The sequence below is a fragment of the Coregonus lavaretus genome (genome assembly GCF_964263955.1).
Source record: "Coregonus lavaretus genome assembly, chromosome: 2".
Classification (NCBI taxonomy): Eukaryota; Metazoa; Chordata; class Actinopteri; order Salmoniformes; family Salmonidae; genus Coregonus; species Coregonus lavaretus.
The window spans coordinates 39,291,423-39,308,922 of NC_139989.1; the positions used below are offsets into that span (position 1 = coordinate 39,291,423).

Consider the following 17,500-nt stretch of genomic DNA (forward strand, 5'->3'; position numbering starts at 1 on the left):
GAATAAAGACATATGAAATGTCATATTATGTATATATACAGTGTTGTAACAATGTGCAAATAGGTAAAGTACAAATGGGAAAATAAATAAACATAAATATGGGTTGTATTTACAATGGTGTTAGTTCTTCACTGGTTGCCCTTTTCTTGTAGCAACAGGTCACAAATCTTGCTGCTGTGATGGCACACTGTGGTTTTTCACCCAGTAGATAAGGGAGTTTATCAAAATTGGTTTGTTTTCGAATTCTTTGTGGATCTCTGTAATCTGAGGGCAATATGTGTCTCTAATATGGTCATACATTTGGCAGGAGGTTAGGAAGTGCAGCTCAGTTTCCACCTCATTTTGTGGGCAGTGTGCACATAAGCCGGTCTTCTCTTGAGAGCCAGGTCTGCCTACGGCGGCCTTTCTCAATAGCAAGGCTATGCTCACTGAGTCTGTACATAGTCAAAGCTTTCCTTAAATTTGGGTCAGGTCACAGTGGTCAGGTATTCTGCCACTGTGTACTCTATGTTTAGGGCCAAATAGCATTCTAGTTTGCTCAGTTTTTTTTGTTAATTCTTTCCAATGTGTCAAGTAATTATCTTTTTGTTTTTCTCATGATTTGGTTGGGTCTAATTGTGCTGTTGTTGTTGTCCTGGAGCTCTGTGGGGTCTGTTTGTGTTTGTGAACAGAGCCCCAGGACCAGCTTACTTAGGGGACTCTTCTCCATGTTCATATCTCTGTAGGTGGATGGCTTTGTTATGGAAGGTTTGGGAATCGCTTCCTTTTAAGTGGTTATAGAATTTAACGGCTCTTTTTTTTAACGGCTCTCAATTTGGTGTTTGTCCCATTTTGTGAATTCTTGGTTGGTGAGCGGACCCCAGACCTCACAACCATAAAGGGCAATGGGTTCTATAACTGATTCAAGCATTTTTTGCCAGATCGTAATTGGTATGTCGAATTTTATGTTCCTTTTGATGGCATATGCAGTGGGGGAAAAAAGTATTTAGTCAGCCACCAATTGTGCAAGTTTTCCCACTTAAAAACATGAGAGAGGCCTGTAATTTTCATCATAGGTACACGTCAACTATGACAGACAAATTGAGAATAAAAAATCCAGAAAATCACATTGTAGGATTGTAATGAATTTATTTGCAAATTATGGTGGAAAATAAGTATTTGGTCACCTACAAACAAGCAAGATTTCTGGCTCTCACAGACCTGTAACTTCTTCTTTAAGAGGCTCCTCTGTCCTCCACTCGTTACCTGTATTAAATGGCACCTGTTTGAACTTGTTATCAGTATAAAAGACACCTGTCCACAACCTCAAACAATCACACTCCAAATTCCACTATGGCCAAGACCAAAGAGCTGTCAAAGGACACCAGAAACAAAATTGTACACCTGCACCAGGCTGGGAAGACTGAATCTCCAATAGGTAAGCAGCTTGGTTTGAAGAAATCAACTGTGGGAGCAATTATTAGGAAATGGAAGACATACAAGACCACTGATAATCTCCCTCGATCTGGGCTCCACGCAAGATCTCACCCCGTGGGGTCAAAATGATCACAAGAAAGGTGAGCAAAAATCCAGAACCACACGGGGGGACCTAGTGAATGACCTGCAGAGAGCTGGGACCAAAGTAACAAAGCCTACCATCAGTAACACACTACGCTGCCAGGGACTCAAATCCTGCAGTGCCAGACGTGTCCCCCTGCTTAAGCCAGTACATGTCCAGGTCCGTCTGAAGTTTGCTAGAGTGCATTTGGATGATCCAGAAGAGGATTGGGAGAATGTCATATGGTCAGATGAAACCAAAATAGAACCTTTTGGTAAAAACTCAACTCGTCGTGTTTGGAGGACAAAGAATGCTGAGTTGCATCCAAAGAACACTATACCTACTGTGAAGCATGGGGGTGGAAACATCATGCTTTGGGGCTGTTTTTCTGCAAAGGGACCAGGACGACTGATCCGTGTAAAGGAAAGAATGAATGGGGCCATGTATCGTGAGATTTTGAGTGTAAACCTCCTTCCACCAGCAAGGGCATTAAAGATGAAACGTGGCTGGGTCTTTCAGCATGACAATGATCCCAAACACACCGCCCGGGCAACGAAGGAGTGGCTTCGTAAGAAGCATTTCAAGGTCCTGGAGTGGTCTAGCCAGTCTCCAGATCTCAACCTCTCTCTCTCTCTCTCTCTCTCTCTCTCTCTCTCTCTCTCTCTCTCTCTCTCTCTCTCTCTCTCTCTCTCTCTCTCTCTCTCTCTCTCTCTCTCTCTCTCTCTCTCACCACCTCTCAATTTGGCTTTTGTGTTCACCCTTCCTCATCCATTTGCCTGCCTCTCTCTCTCTCTCTCTCTCTCACCACCTCTCAATTTGGCTTTTGTGTTCACCCTTCCTCATCCATTTGCCTCCCTCTCTTTCCTTTACTCCGTTCCCCCCTTTATCAGCCTCTATCTCCCACCGCCCAGCACCTCTCTCCTCCACTATCCCTTTATACCTCTATCAGGGGTAATAAGCCACTCTGGGGTAATCTGGGTCTTCTTAGGGGCCATAACACCCTCAAACTTGACACATTCATCCCACCACACTCCTTCAAAAACATATTAACTGAGCTGCTGTCTGATCAATGTACCTGCTGATCATTAAGTCTGCTGTGTTGCCTTGGACTTTTCTGCTCGAACCCACTGTGAATTTCTTATTGTTGTATATTTGATGAATTTGTACATTTCCTCTGTGTAGTGTGTATTTTTCTATTTTTGTGGTATTGCGTGTTGTCCTGTTCACTGTTGCAATGTTATGGCTATTGGCCAGGTCGTTATTGTAAATGAGAATTGGTTCTCAATTTACTTATCTGGTTAAATAAACGTGAGAAAGAAAATTATGGGGCCTGGAGGATAGATAATATGGTGCAGGAAGAGAGGGGGAAGTGAGGCCTTGCACTGCCCAGAAACACAGCCTTTCTTTGGGCTTCCTCACCAAGGGCCTGGGGTGGAGGAGGTGGAGTGCTGGACATCTCCAGTAGCGGGGGGCAACCAAACAGACAAGGCTGTTATGATGACTAGACATCCATTACAAACAGAGAATGGAACAGGATGTTGAACACAAACATATTTAATTATATGGTTGAACACTGCATGAGGTCGGTTTGATAAGAGAGAAAATGCCTTAAAAAGGGAACTGAGGAAAAGTAGGGATTGATATTCTGTGACATTTAAGAAAGTGGCAAACCGTTCTATTAATTTGACAGAGCGCTGTGTGACAACAAAAGCTTTGGATATTTATACTAGATAATAACAGATAGTGAGTATGGCCTAGTCTCCACAGGACAGACCGACAGACAGGCAGACAGACAGACAGACAAACCCCAGGGCGAGGGGGGCAGAGACAGAGTACATGGCTACACAGCCAAACGTCATTTATGGAAATAGAAGTGTTGGCATATGCTATGAGGAGACAGGGAAGGTTTCTGTATTAGAGATTATAGTTTATATTAGAGATATTCTTTCACTGGAGTATTCTATTGACGGCATAGGGATATGTATGTAGCGGACAGATTGACAGACACATCCGATGGACCAATCAGGGACTGGCTAGCCACATGTGGTGATACCCAGGGTTTAAGGCGTGCCTCGACGCTGCTGCAAACAACATGACACATGCACAAACACCCACACACACACACGCATACGCACACTATGACACACACATGTCCAAAGGCACTGTGAGCGAGGAAAGTCATTTCCCTCCACAGGGAATAAATAAAATGGGAAAATGGCGAGGCGGCACAAAAATTAAACGCAGATGGGCAAATGCATTCATGCAGAAAATCCCAGCCTTTAATCCAATCCCTCACGCTTTATTAAAACAGAGTGAGAGAGAGAGATAGAGGCAGACAGGGACTCACACACGCTGTCACACCCTGGTTCTGGGACTCATTATGTTGAGCCAGGGTGTGTGCAGTCTATGTGTTTATGTTCTATGTTGGGTGTCTAGGTTGTTGTTTTCTATGTTTGGTCAATGACTCCCAATCGGAGGTAACGAGTGTCAGCTGTCGGCTCGTTATCTCTGATTGGGAGCCATATTTATACTGTGTGTTTTCACCTTGGGGTTGTGGGTTTTTGTTCCTTTACGGTCATTGTAATCGTGGACTTCACTATCGTCATTTGTTGTTTTCGTGGTTGCTTTAATTTAATAAAGTCATCATGTTCGCTCAACACGCTGCGTATTGGTCCGCTTCCTTGGACGATCGTGACAGAAAAACCCACCATACAACGACCAAGCAGCGTGTCCAGGAACAGACACAGGAGGTGACTCTGGTGGATGTCCTCCTCGGTTGGGGGCAGATTACCGAGGAGGAGGCCGTCCGGTACCGGAGGGCTATGAAGGGGGAGACCCAGGCAGAAGAGGAGCAGCGGCGTCAGCAGTGGCATCGTCGGACGGACGAGAGGCACCCCCAATAATTTTTTAGGGGGGGGCACAGGGCATGGACGACGGGGCTAACGGAGGCAGAGAAGGGGCGAATTCAAGAGGCCACCAGGTTACGGGGGCTACTGGTTAAAGGAGGGAAAGGAGATGTAGAGGCGTGAGAGACTGAGGTGTGTATCCAGTCCGGTCCGGCCCGTTCCAGTTTCCGGGGTAGAGCCAGTGGTGTGTGTCCCCAGTACGGTCCGGCCTGGTACGGCCCCTCGCACCAAAGGGACGGTGCGCGTCTCCAGCCCGGTCCGACCTGTTCCTGCCTCTCGCACAAGGCCTACGGTGTGCTTCGCCAGCCCAGCCCGGCCTGTTCCTGCTCCCCGCACTAGCCCTGAGATGCGTGTCCTCAGCCCGGGACCACCAGTTCCGGCACCACGCACTAGGCCTTATGTGCGTCCCCAGGGTCCTGCATGCCCTGTTCCTTCTCCCCGCACTAGACCTGAGATGCGTGTCCTCAGCCCGGTACCTCCGGTTCCGGCACCACGCACCAGGCCTATAGTGCGTCTCGGCCGGCCAGAGTCTGCCGTCTGCCCAACGGCGCCTGAACTGCCCGTCTGCCCAACGGCGCTTGAACTGCCCGTCTGCCCAACGGTGCCTGAACTGCCCGTCTGCCCAACGCCGTCTGAACTGTCCGTCGGCCAAGCGCTGCATGAACTGCCCGTCTGTACTGAGCCTGCTAAGCCGCCCGTCTGCCATGAGCCTTCAGAGCCGTCCGCCAGACCGGAGCCGCTAAAGCCTTCCGCCAGACAGGAGCCGCTAGAGCCTTCCGCCAGACAGGATCAGCCAGAGCCTTCCGCCAGACAGGATCAGCCAGAGCCTTCCGCCAGACAGGATCAGCCAGAGCCTTCCGCCAGACAGGATCAGCCAGAGCCTTCCGCCAGACAGGATCAGCCAGAGCCTTCCGCCAGACAGGATCAGCCAGAGCCTTCCGCCAGACAGGATCAGCCAGAGCCTTCCGCCAGCCATGAGCAGCCAGATCCGTCAGCCAGCCATGAGCAGCCAGATCCGTCAGCCAGCCATGAGCAGCCAGATCCGTCAGCCAGCCATGAGCAGCCAGATCCTTCAGCCAGCCATGAGCAGCCAGATCCGTCAGCCAGCCATGAGCAGCCAGATCCGTCAGCCAGCCATGAGCCGTCCAGCCAGGATCCGCCAGAGCCGTCCAGCCAGGATCCGCCAGAGCCGTCCAGCCAGGATCCGCCAGAGCCGTCCAGCCAGGATCCACCAGAGCCGTCCAGCCAGGATCCGCTAGAGCCGTCCAGCCAGGATCCGCCAGCCAGCCAGGATCCGCCAGAGCCAGCCAGCCAGGATCCGCCATTCAGTCCGGTGCTGCCCCTTAGTCCGGTGCTGCCCCTTAGCCTGGTGCTGCCCCTTAGTCCGGTGCTGCCCCTTAGCCTGGTGCTGCCCCTTAGTCCGGTGCTGCCCCTTATCCTGGTGCTGCTCCTTATCCTGGTGCTGCTCCTTATCCTGGTGCTGCCCCTTAGTCCGGTGCTGGCCCTTAATCTAGTGGGGTTAAGGTGGAGGGTGGTCATTTGGAGGAGGCTACGTAAGCGGGTAGTGACTATGGTGGGGTGGTGGTCTAGGCCGGAGCCAGAACCGCCACCGAGGAGGTATGCCCACCCAGCCCTCCCCTGTTTGGGGGTTTTGAGGCGCGGTCGCAGTCCGCGCCTTTAGGGGGGGGTACTGTCACACCCTGGTTCTGGGACTCATTATGTTGAGCCAGGGTGTGTGCAGTCTATGTGTTTATGTTCTATGTTGGGTGTCTAGGTTGTTGTTTTCTATGTTTGGTCAATGACTCCCAATCGGAGGTAACGAGTGTCAGCTGTCGGCTCGTTATCTCTGATTGGGAGCCATATTTATACTGTGTGTTTTCACCTTGGGGTTGTGGGTTTTTGTTCCTTTACGGTCATTGTAATCGTGGACTTCACTATCGTCATTTGTTGTTTTCGTGGTTGCTTTAATTTAATAAAGTCATCATGTTCGCTCAACACGCTGCATATTGGTCCGCTTCCTTGGACGATCGTGACACACGCAGACACACACATCACAACAACAAGCTTTATCATAGGCCGTGGAGATAGGAGAAAGATCAGAACCAAGAAAAAGGTAGAGTCAGAGTTTCTCTCTCAGTCTCACACAAACACACATACACACACACACACACACACACACACACAGAGACACCCACACCACAATAGCATGCTTTATCAATTCTCAAAGATATGAAAAGAGATGCCAAGCAGAAAATAAACAATAGTAACTCAGACACAGACACAGCCTTTACTGTGGTCTGAGCATCCACCCCCTCTAGTGACATCAGGTCAAATCAGACCAAGCCACTGTCCCCCCTCCCTCCCTGTAAATTAGGAGGATGATCTATCCCACCATGCATCTCATCCACATGCTAGTGGACCTGTCCCGCCCCGGCAGGCTCTATGTCAGGGGCACGGTTTGCCCTCCTACTTTTTCTTTCTGGTCCCCCATGGGAATCAAATCCACAATCCTGGCATTGCAAGCGCCACACTCTACCAACTAAGCCACATGGGATCAATGAGGATGGCAATGTGGAGACTTGGGATCTTCCCCCACAGCCCTTTCCCTCACAGTCATGGCAATTCCTTTGTTTTGGTTGAGTTCGATTGACCTCTTTACCGCATCTATATTGCAATGATGTCATAAAGGAGGGTGGGGTGACATGCTAGTTATTTTCAACCTAGGTGACATGTTGGATGCCCTCTGTGACATCATAGACCACTATATGGCACAACAGTCTTATCAAACATTCTTAACACCACAACTCACCTATCTCTGTAGAGAGTAGTTGCTTTTTGAATTTTACTGATTGAGAGATGGCTTTGTACTCTATCAGTATTAATTTGTTGGTGTATGTAATCTTGGCATTACACCATCCGGACGGCAAGGTTTTTCGAGATAACCTGATGCCCCCCATGGGCATTAGGCAGTGGGCCACCATGCCTCACATTGAACTGAACACCAACACCATCAACTTCCATCAACGACCCTGGACCACACAGAACACCAACGAGACCAATGGACACAGTTTGCACAAGGGCACTGGAGAGGCTTGTGTTATGGTCAGCTTGGAACCCACTGCTACCCGGGTAACTACAAACAACACTTACCAACTCAGTGGCCTTGTCGTTAACGTGTCCGCCCTGAGATTGGAAGGTCAGGTGGTTTATCCGCGGTCCAATCATACCAAAGACTCTAAAAATGGGACCCGGTGCCTCTCAGTTTGGCACACATTAAGGAGATGGATTGGGGGTAAGGCCCAGCGACAGACTTGTGTCCTATCCAGGGGGTGTACATCAAGTTGCCTCATGCTACAAAAACAGGAGATAGGCTCCTGCCCTATGGGCCATTGTGGCTTGGACAAGGCCACCACCACCCAGACCAGAAACAGTATTGACCAGAAATACAGAGATGTTAGTGCTTTGCACCAGACAACCGGTGATTCTACGGCCAGCCTCAGAACGTTTCGCACCCGAGTAGCTGAGCTCAGGAGTTGGGAGAGAGCGGGAGCTAGTGAGCTTGTGTGGAAGAAGATGGTGGAAGTGATTAATGGGGCAGACGAGAGGAAAGAGGCTGCACGCTGCATGTTTCTGGCTCTCTGCTGCTGGTTGTATGGAATGGGCCTGCTGCTCACCATCAGTGTGAGAGGACTACTGCAGGTAATGTGATGTGAAAGAGAGATTAGGGGTATGAGGGGGTCTGAGAAAGGCTTTAAGAACAACAATAGAATAGGTCTAAATAGTGACATTTACCCATTGTAGTTATATATATATATATTGCCTAAGCTGACATACAGTATTACTTACATGTCACTATAAAGACTTAAGAAATCACGACAATGTTATCAATTCATTTGACCTTGGAGCATGAATTAAAATAATGGTTTTGTTTTCCTAATAAGACTAAGTTTATTTTCTTTCCATAGATAATGGTTGCATTAGAGCTCCATGGAGATGAACACAAGGAGAGCGGAGCTGAGAGGGAGACAGACAGCTGTAAAGATGCTCAAACTGCTCCCGTGTTGGTGACCCCCCGTGGTTCAACCAAGAAGAGAGCCCGCCGCCGCCGCCGCCGCCGCCGCCGCCGCCGCCGCCGTCAGTCCAACAAGGGGAAACACTGAATAACATGCCCATACAGGACATTGTTCATTTGCATTCCAAATAATACAATATCATATTTCTAATAAATAATACTTGTTTTTGCATCATATGTTTCTCAGTTCTTATTTTGTTATAGGAGTAGTTTGAAGTGGTTTGAAAATAACCACAAAATGACCACGAAATGTAAAAAGTATAGTAGCCATTTAGAATATGTAAAACAAAATACCACAGAAAAAAATAACATATTTCAGTTGATTTATAAAACACAATAGGGGCTTATACATGCTTATAAGAACTAACAATGCATTATACCTGAATGCTTTAAGTAAAGTTTTACCGTCATATACAGCTGAAGCTGAAATGAAAGCCTTTTTAGATTCACTATTGTTGCCATCACCCTGTGCTGGGGTTTTGAGAGAGAGAGAGAGAGAGAGAGAGAGAGAGAGAGAGAGAGAGAGAGAGAGAGAGAGAGAGAGAGAGATAGAGAGAGACAGAGAGAGAGAGAGAGAGAGATAGAGAGAGACAGAGAGACAGAGAGAGAGAGACAGAGAGATAAAGAGAGAGAGAGATAAAGAGAGAGATAGAGAGAGAGAGATAAAGAGAGAGCGAGATAGAGAGAGAGCAGAAACGCCTGGACCCTCTGTCAGTTTAGTGAAGCAAAGAGGAAGGGTAACACAAGCCGACATGGAGAGGATTCGTTGGGAGACACACACACACACACACAAACAAACACACACACAAAAACACACAGGAATACACATTTACTCGAAATACACATCACGCACCCTTCAACATCCACACAGCTTTCAAACATACACGCACGTACGCGCACACGCGTGTGTGTGTGTGAGCTGAGGCCGTGGGCCTGTGGGAGTCAGCAGAAGGTGAGCAGAGATAAGGCTGCATGATTGTGACTGTGTGTCAGAGGGAATCTGCACTGTACACCACACAAACTCACTCACTCCCTCCCCTCTCTCTCTCACCCCATCTCTCTCTGCTGCCGGAGCTGTGCCAGGGTGCTAGGGACAAAGCATGCGTGTGTGTATGTGTGTGTGTTGGTCTGAGTCAGACATTGCCCTAGCTGACCCATGCCTTAGACAGTGACGGTCAGTGGCCACGTCAGGCCTCATTCTGCCCATCCTTCTTAAAGACTGACTGGCCACAAGGCATTGGACTGGGCTCTGCGTACTGGCTCACTGAAGCAATGAAGCAATCAGGAAAGGGGAAGGAGGACAGTTGGGAGGACTGCAAAGAAGGACGTCCACATGAGCAACACACCTGCAGGCAGCATGGCTGCATTACTAAGCCAACTATTCCTTGTGTCACTACATAGAGGGAGAGGAGAGAGAGAGAGAGAGAGAGAGAGAGAGAGAGAGAGAGAGAGAGAGAGAGAGAGAGAGAGAGAGAGAGAGAGAGAGAGAGAGAGAGAGAGAGAGAGAGAGAGGGAGAGAGAGGGAGAGAGAGGGAGGGCGGAGGGAGGTAGAAAGAGAGAGGAAGGGAGAGAGTGAGAGTGAGAGAGGCTAGAAGGAGAGGAGACAGGAGAGGTGGTATGTTTGTATGGGTGTATAGTGATCTCTATGCTTTCCAAGACCTATGTGGGTGACTATTGACTGTTTGTGTACCTTCCTCTAGTGCTGAGTCAGATGAACCATGGTTTCCAGGCAGTCTCAAGGGAGGCCTGGCCCCACTGCTGCCCCCTACAGGGTTGGAGTAGAAACACACTGCACCACCATGCCTACAGCAGCCTGCCAGCAGCCTGCCAGCAGCCAATCAGGGCCAAATAATCTGTGTCCATGGCAAGCGTTGCCGTGCTCTCCGTTGCTATGTAATTAAGTGCTGTTTGTACGAGATTTCTGTGGGTCAGACTAGTTTTCATGCGGAGATGTGTGTGCGCACGCGTGTGTGTGTGTGCATGTGTGTGTAAGTGTATGTGCGTGTGTGTGTGTGAGAGAGAGAAATAGAGATAGAGAGAGTGTTCAAGAGTGAGTGATGAGTGTTTGAGAGCAGGTTCTCCAGGTTTGTGAGAGTGTTTTAGAGCAGCGTAGGAGGGTTATAAGCAAAGAGAGAGTGGGAGACAGAAAGGACTAACATCATAACATGTAGCCAGTTTCACTATATATTCAAAGCTATGGGGAAAACCTGCAACTCCACTGCAGTAGCTACCCTGGAGCGGGCAGGAACAAGAATGATCTAAAATAACCAGCAATTAATTAGTCAGTCAATTAATGACTTAACTCAGCTTTGTTCTCCTCCCTCTGTGTCCAGCCTCAGGCTAGGGAAGACTATATAGCACCATACACACTTCTACTCTATACACACTTCCATACACACTTCTACATTACACTTGTACTCCTGTACTGAGAGCCAGGGCACAACACATCTATACAGATTGAGACAGTTTGCTACAGCAGGAAAATAATCCTGCAGCAACAAGAAATGTGAATTATTATGTGGATTATAATTAATGGTCATTTTTGTAGGTGTCTTAAATGAAAATCATGTCTGAAATTTCAATGTGGAAATTACAAACTTCAGAAACCTTTTTAAAACTCAAATACGAGTTTAAAAAATGTCCTGCATTACAGGAAAGTTCTCCTGCAACAGGGTGATCAAATTAAGATCCTACATCTGTAGCAGCACTCCAAGTTCACTTGTCATACTCATTATCACAGTGCCCTCTTAGAAATGTACTGAAAGTATGATGAAACAGGTAGAACATAGTACCATTGCACCTTATTAGGTTATATAATGTAGCTTGATGTGTCATTGGGGGGTAGAACTCATATTCACACGTTGTCAAAAGTGTGCACACTATCATTTCTCTCCTCAGCTGGTAAGGAGGTACAGACGTGAGCAGCCTTAGAGTTTTATAGTGGAATAGGGTACTGTACACTCTTAGAAAAAAAAGTGTTCTATCTTTAACCAAAAATGGTTAAACATACAGTGGGGGAAAAAAAGTATTTAGTCAGCCACCAATTGTGCAAGTTCTCCCACTTAAAAAGATGAGAGAGGCCTGTAATTTTCATCATAGGTATACGTTGAAAATCACATTGTAGGATTTTTAATTAATTTATTTGCAAAATATGGTGGAAAATAAGTATTTGGTCACCTACAAACAAGCAAGATTTCTGGCTCTCACAGACCTGTAACTTCTTCTTTAAGAGGCTCCTCTGTCCTCCACTCGTTACATGTATTAATGGCACCTGTTTGAACTTGTTATCAGTATAAAAGACAACTGTCCACAACCTCAAACAGTCACACTCCAAACTCCACTATGGCCAAGACCAAAGAGCTGTCAAAGGACATCAGAAACAAAATTGGAGACCTGCACCAGGCTGGGAAGACTGAATCTGCAATAGGTAAGCAGCCTGGTTTGAAGAAATCAACTGTGGGAGCAATTATTAGGAAATGGAAGACATACAAGACCACTGATAATCTCCCTCGATCTGGGGCTCCACGCAAAAAGATCTCACCCCGTGGGGTCAAAATGATCACAAGAACGGTGAGCAAAAATCCCAGAACCACACGGGGGGACCTAGTGAATGACCTGCAGAGAGCTGGGACCAAAGTAACAAAGCCTACCATCAGTAACACACTACGCCGCCAGGGACTCAAATCCTGCAGTGCCAGACGTGTCCCCCTGCTTAAGCCAGTACATGTCCAGGCCCGTCTGAAGTTTGCTAGAGTGCATTTGGATGATCCAGAAGAGGATTGGGAGAATGTCATATGGTCAGATGAAACCAAAATATAACTTTTTGGTAAAAACTCAACTCGTTGTGTTTGGAGGACAAAGAATGCTGAGTTGCATCCAAAGAACACCATACCTACTGTGAAGCATGGGGGTGGAAACATCATGCTTTGGGGCTGTTTTTCTGCAAAGGGACCAGGACGACTGATCCGTGTAAAGGAAAGAATGAATGGGGCCATGTATCGTGAGATTTTGAGTGAAAACCTCCTTCCATCAGCAAGGGCATTGAAGATGAAACGAGGCTGGGTCTTTCAGCATGACAATGATCCCAAACACACCGCCCGGGCAACGAAGGAGTGGCTTCGTAAGAAGCATTTCAAGGTCCTGGAGTGGCCTAGCCAGTCTCCAGATCTCAACCCCATAGAAAATCTTTGGAGGGAGTTGAAAGTCTGTGTTGCCCAGCGACAGCCCCAAAACATCACTGCTCTAGAGGAGATCTGCATGGAGGAATGTTTTCTGTAAGTGAAGACTTACAGAAAACGTTTGACCTGTGTCATTGCCAACAAAGGGTATATAACAAAGTATTGAGAAACTTTTGTTATTGACCAAATACTTATTTTCCACCATAATTTGCAAATAAATTCATTAAAAATCCTACAATGTGATTTTCTGGATTTCTTTTTCTCATTTTGTCTGTCATAGTTGACGTGTACCTATGATGAAAATTACAGGCCTCTCTCATCTTTTTAAGTGGGAGAACTTGCACAATTGGTGGCTGACTAAATACTTTTTTTCCCCACTGTAGGAGAACCCTATTGGTTCCAGGTAGAACCCTTTTGGTTCCAGGTAGAACCCTTTTGGGTTCCATGTAGAACCCTTCCCACAGAGTGTTATATATGGAACCCAAAAGAGTTCTACCTGGAACCAAAAAGGGTTCTACCTGGAACTGAAAAGGGTTCTCCTATGGGGACAGCTGCAGAACCCTTTTGGAACCCTTTTTTCGAACAGTCTAGGGGTAGAGTAGGGTACAGCTGCAGAATAGGGCAGAAAGTGGGTGGGTTGTCCTACCTGTGTTGCCATGCTGGATCTTCCCGTTGCTTATCTGTTTGAGTCTCTTCTGGTGAGACTTGCCGTTGTAGTGTATCTGGGCCTGGGCTGGGGAGTTGAGCTGGATGTTACACACGTCACACAGTGTGTAGCTACGCTGCTTCCTCTCCCTCTTGGGCCTGCTGTGGTCAGAGGAGGGCAGGGCGCCCCCACCTGGTCCTGGCTGCTCCCCCAGGACTACCCCCTCCTCCTGGGGGTCACAGCACGCCTCACTGTCCAGGGTCAACCCCACCCCCACTCCTAACCCGTTCCTGTCCTCCTCCATCTCCAATACAGAGGATGGGCTGAACGGACGCTTCATTCCTGAGAGAGGAGAGAAGGATTTGTTATTTATTGTGTCGTTAACTTTTGTTTTGAGAGGTAACTTGACAGAGAACACGTTCTCATTTACTGCAATGACACGATGAAGAGTTGCAGGGAAGAGGAGAGTGAAGAGGGGAGAGAAGAGAACAGAGATGAGAGAGACGAGAAATGTGGAAAGAGAAGAGAGGACAAAGAAAAGGGATAGAGATGAGACAAAACAGAAAGGATGAGAGAGAAGGTATAGAGAACGGACCAGCGGGGATAAGAGGTCAGAGGTGAAGGATCAGGGCTCAGGCCAGTCCTAGGCTTATGTCCAGCGCCAGTGGATCAGAGAGGCAGTGCTCTGTGAGTCTGAGGTTCCCAGTATCACAGTGGTATAACGGTGTGTTAGAGCACGGATGTGTGCTGGGAACAATGGAGCCATCACGGTATGATATCCCCTGCCCGCCCCGCCTCTGCACAAAGCCCCCCTGTTAAACCCGATAGCCCATTAAAGACAGGGACGCAAAAATAGCCCTGATTCAGAGGGCTCAGTGTAGGTGCATGTGGCATCTGATCCTAGGCCTGTCTGAAGTAAGCCCTGGCTGTCATCACCCACACACAGAGACATACACTGAGTGTACAAAATATTAAGAACACCTGCTCTTTCCATGACATAGACTGACCAGGTGAATCCAGGTGAAAGTTATTGATGTCACTTGTTAAATCCACTTCAATCGGGGGGGGGGGGGGGGGGAGTTTAAAGAAGGATTTTCAAGCCTTGAGACAATTGAGGGTGATTGGGAAAGACAAAACATTTAAGTGGCCCAACAGACATCCGGCCAACTTGACACAACTGTGGGAAGCATTGGAGTCAACATGGGCCAGCATCCCTGTGGAACTCTTTAACACCCTGTAGAGTCCATGCCCCAACGAAATAAGGCTGTTCTGAGGGCAAAAGGGGGGAGGGGGTGCAACTCAATATTAGGAATGTGTCCTTAATGTTTTATATAACCACACACAGACACTGTACACATGGACACGCAACACACCCACATGTGCAAACACATGAACACACACATGAACACACTCGCACACACACACAATGACATACTGTACACATGGACACCCATACACACCCACATGAACAGTCACTATCAATGGACTACCCAATCCCATACAGGCCTCCTGTAGCTCAGTTGGTAGAGCATGGCGCTTGCAACGCCAGGGTTGTGGGTTCGATTCCCACGGGGGGCCAGTATGAAAAATGTATGCACTCACTCTGGATAAGAGCGTCTGCTAAATGACTAAAATATAAAGGAGGCCCTGCAGTTCAATATAGCACCACTAGGGGGAGACATAGTGCTACTCTCTGATTCTCTGAGGAGCGTGCTGGGCTATAAATCAGTCAATTCGTTTCACTTAGTGACTACATGCCTGCTTGCTGTGCTAGCCTGCTATAACAAATGCTCTAACAGTGGGTCTGTCTGTAGTCTGTCTGACTCTGTACCACTGTCTGTCCACTCTGTGCTAAGGAATGAGATAGGAGTAAATAAGGTCCCCACTGGGCAAAAAAAGGTTGAATCAACGTTGTTTCCAAGTCATTTCAATCCAAAAACTCAATATGATGACGTTGAATCAACGTGGAAAACTGATTGGATTCACAAAAAGTAATCAATGTAAGGGAATTTTTTACCTAAATCCAATGGCAGGGTAACATTTTTGGTTGATTACACATTGAACTCATGTTAGTTGACAACTCAACCAAATGTAAATCAAACTGATGTCTGTGCCCAGTCGGTCACTTTCTTGCATGGTTTTTATGTAATCCGTTCCCTATTAAAAATAGCAGGTGTAAACTTAGCACAGGTAATAAGGATTGGTAAATCTGTCCCAGTACGAATTTAGTCTGAGCTATTTGTATGACCAGTGCGCTGTACCAATAGTTACAAAAATAGAACCGAAACCAAACTGCCTTATGAAATGTGTGTGAACCCTTTTGGTTCTAGTGAATAATTAAATCAGAAAAACATAACAGAAAAACTAAATTGCCAGACAGATAAATGCACTGAGTGCTATGTGATTTAAAAAGGCTGCCTGAACACGTCTCAACACTTACGGTACACATGGGGGGTTTTCTCTCCTTCAGAGTAGATACACACAGAGAGAAAAGACCTGTGTTTGTTTATTTCCTCCCATGCTACTCTCTTCTTCCATAAATAAATGAAAAGGCAGCTCTATAGAATCCCTGTGATGGATTGAGACATCAACATGTGAAAAGCCCCCTGAAAGCCTTTTGCCTACGCCTAGATTTATTTACGTGCTGGATACACACAAACTCAAACCTTGAAGACACACACGCAGTTAAACCTCTAAAACACACCTCCCCTGCCCCCGCTCTCACACGCACGCACGCACACACACACACACACACACACATCAGAGGAGGTATGAAAGCTGCTATTCACATTGCCAATCTGGGAGTACTCAAAGGCTCCATCAGATGTTTTCTCAAAAGCTTTGAACATTGCCCATTTGAGGCAGCCAATAAAGAAATCTCTGTGGTCCTTATACCACACGACCTGACAACCCCCTGCCAAACTACCAAGCATCCCTCACAACAGCGCATTGAAAAAAAGGACTTAAAAAAAAACATTACTCTCCAGCTATAGGCCTACATTATTAATTCAGAAACAGTCTTTCCCACCCCATCTATTCCTGCTAACATGACCTTGTAACAAGAATAGGAGCATAAGACAAGTGGCTGATGCCTAAACAGTGAGCACCTCCAACAGCTGAACGTTAGAGGGCAGTTCTAACACAATCTGTGCCCCTGAAAAAACCATCTGGGTGGTGGCCCTCGAGGACCAAAGGTATATGTTTCAGTGTGAGGTATTAGGTGGGAGAGGGCTGAAGATGTTCTTACTGCAGCCATATGCAGTGTGTGTGTGTGAGGCTGTAGCACCTGCTGTGTAGAGAGGGATGAATGCTGGCTGAGAGGGGCAGGGGGTGGCAGGGGAAACCCAGGGGGAGAGCGGGCAGTGCCAGCCTTGCCATGTACACTGCTTCCGCTTTGTGACATGCCCCCTTGCCCCCCTGTGCCCCCTCCCCCTGGCACTGGGGGGGATCATCAATCACAGAGCTGATCTCTCGCTGAATGACCCGGGCTAACCCAACATAGCGGCTCAGCAATAAAACTGCTATTTACGAGCCTGTCCCGACTGTCCAGTGAGCCTGAAATACTACCACCCTGGAGAAGGAGGAGGGAGGAGCAGCCCTCCCCACACCCAGCCCAAGGCTCCCCTCTCTGGGCATGGAGTGGGGGCACGGGTCCTTCCTGCCTGGTGCAATCAAAACCCGGCCCACAAATAGACCCACACAAACACAGGAGGCATGTCAGCACCTCTTAAATTACCCTGAGGAGAGCAGAGAGCACGGAGAACATGGTGAAAACACACACCCTACTACACACACTCTCACAAATGGAAACGTTTCACCTCCGCTTCGCTTCTGCATGAACAAGTAGTATGCAATTCAGCAAACATCACAAACAAACACATCCATTCAGACACTGCCAAAAACAAGCAGCCAGATACACCCCCTTTGCCCAAAACACTTAAGGTGACCTAAACAAGTATTCCTGCCTGCAGACACACACACACCCACCACCCTCACACACACACCAACCACCCTCACACACACACCCACCACCCTCACACACACGCACCCACCACCCTCACACACGCACCCAACACCCTCACACACGCACCCACCACCCTCACACACGCACCCACCACCCTCACACACGCACGCATACAAGAGTCATATCAGCATGAGAAA

General features: G+C 47.7%; 1 protein-coding gene across 1 annotated transcript in view; it reads right to left on the bottom strand.

The window, feature by feature from the left end:
- The window catches only part of LOC311148219 (zinc finger protein 385D-like), a gene marked incomplete at both ends in the record, with an annotated part of 152,517 nt that overhangs the window by 70,342 nt on the left and 64,675 nt on the right, over positions 1–17,500 (bottom strand). Inside the window, one exon of the mRNA XM_084185106.1 lies at positions 13,340–13,681. Coding sequence (XP_084041232.1) covers positions 13,340–13,681 — 342 coding nt within the window. The remainder of the gene's footprint in view (positions 1–13,339; positions 13,682–17,500) is intronic.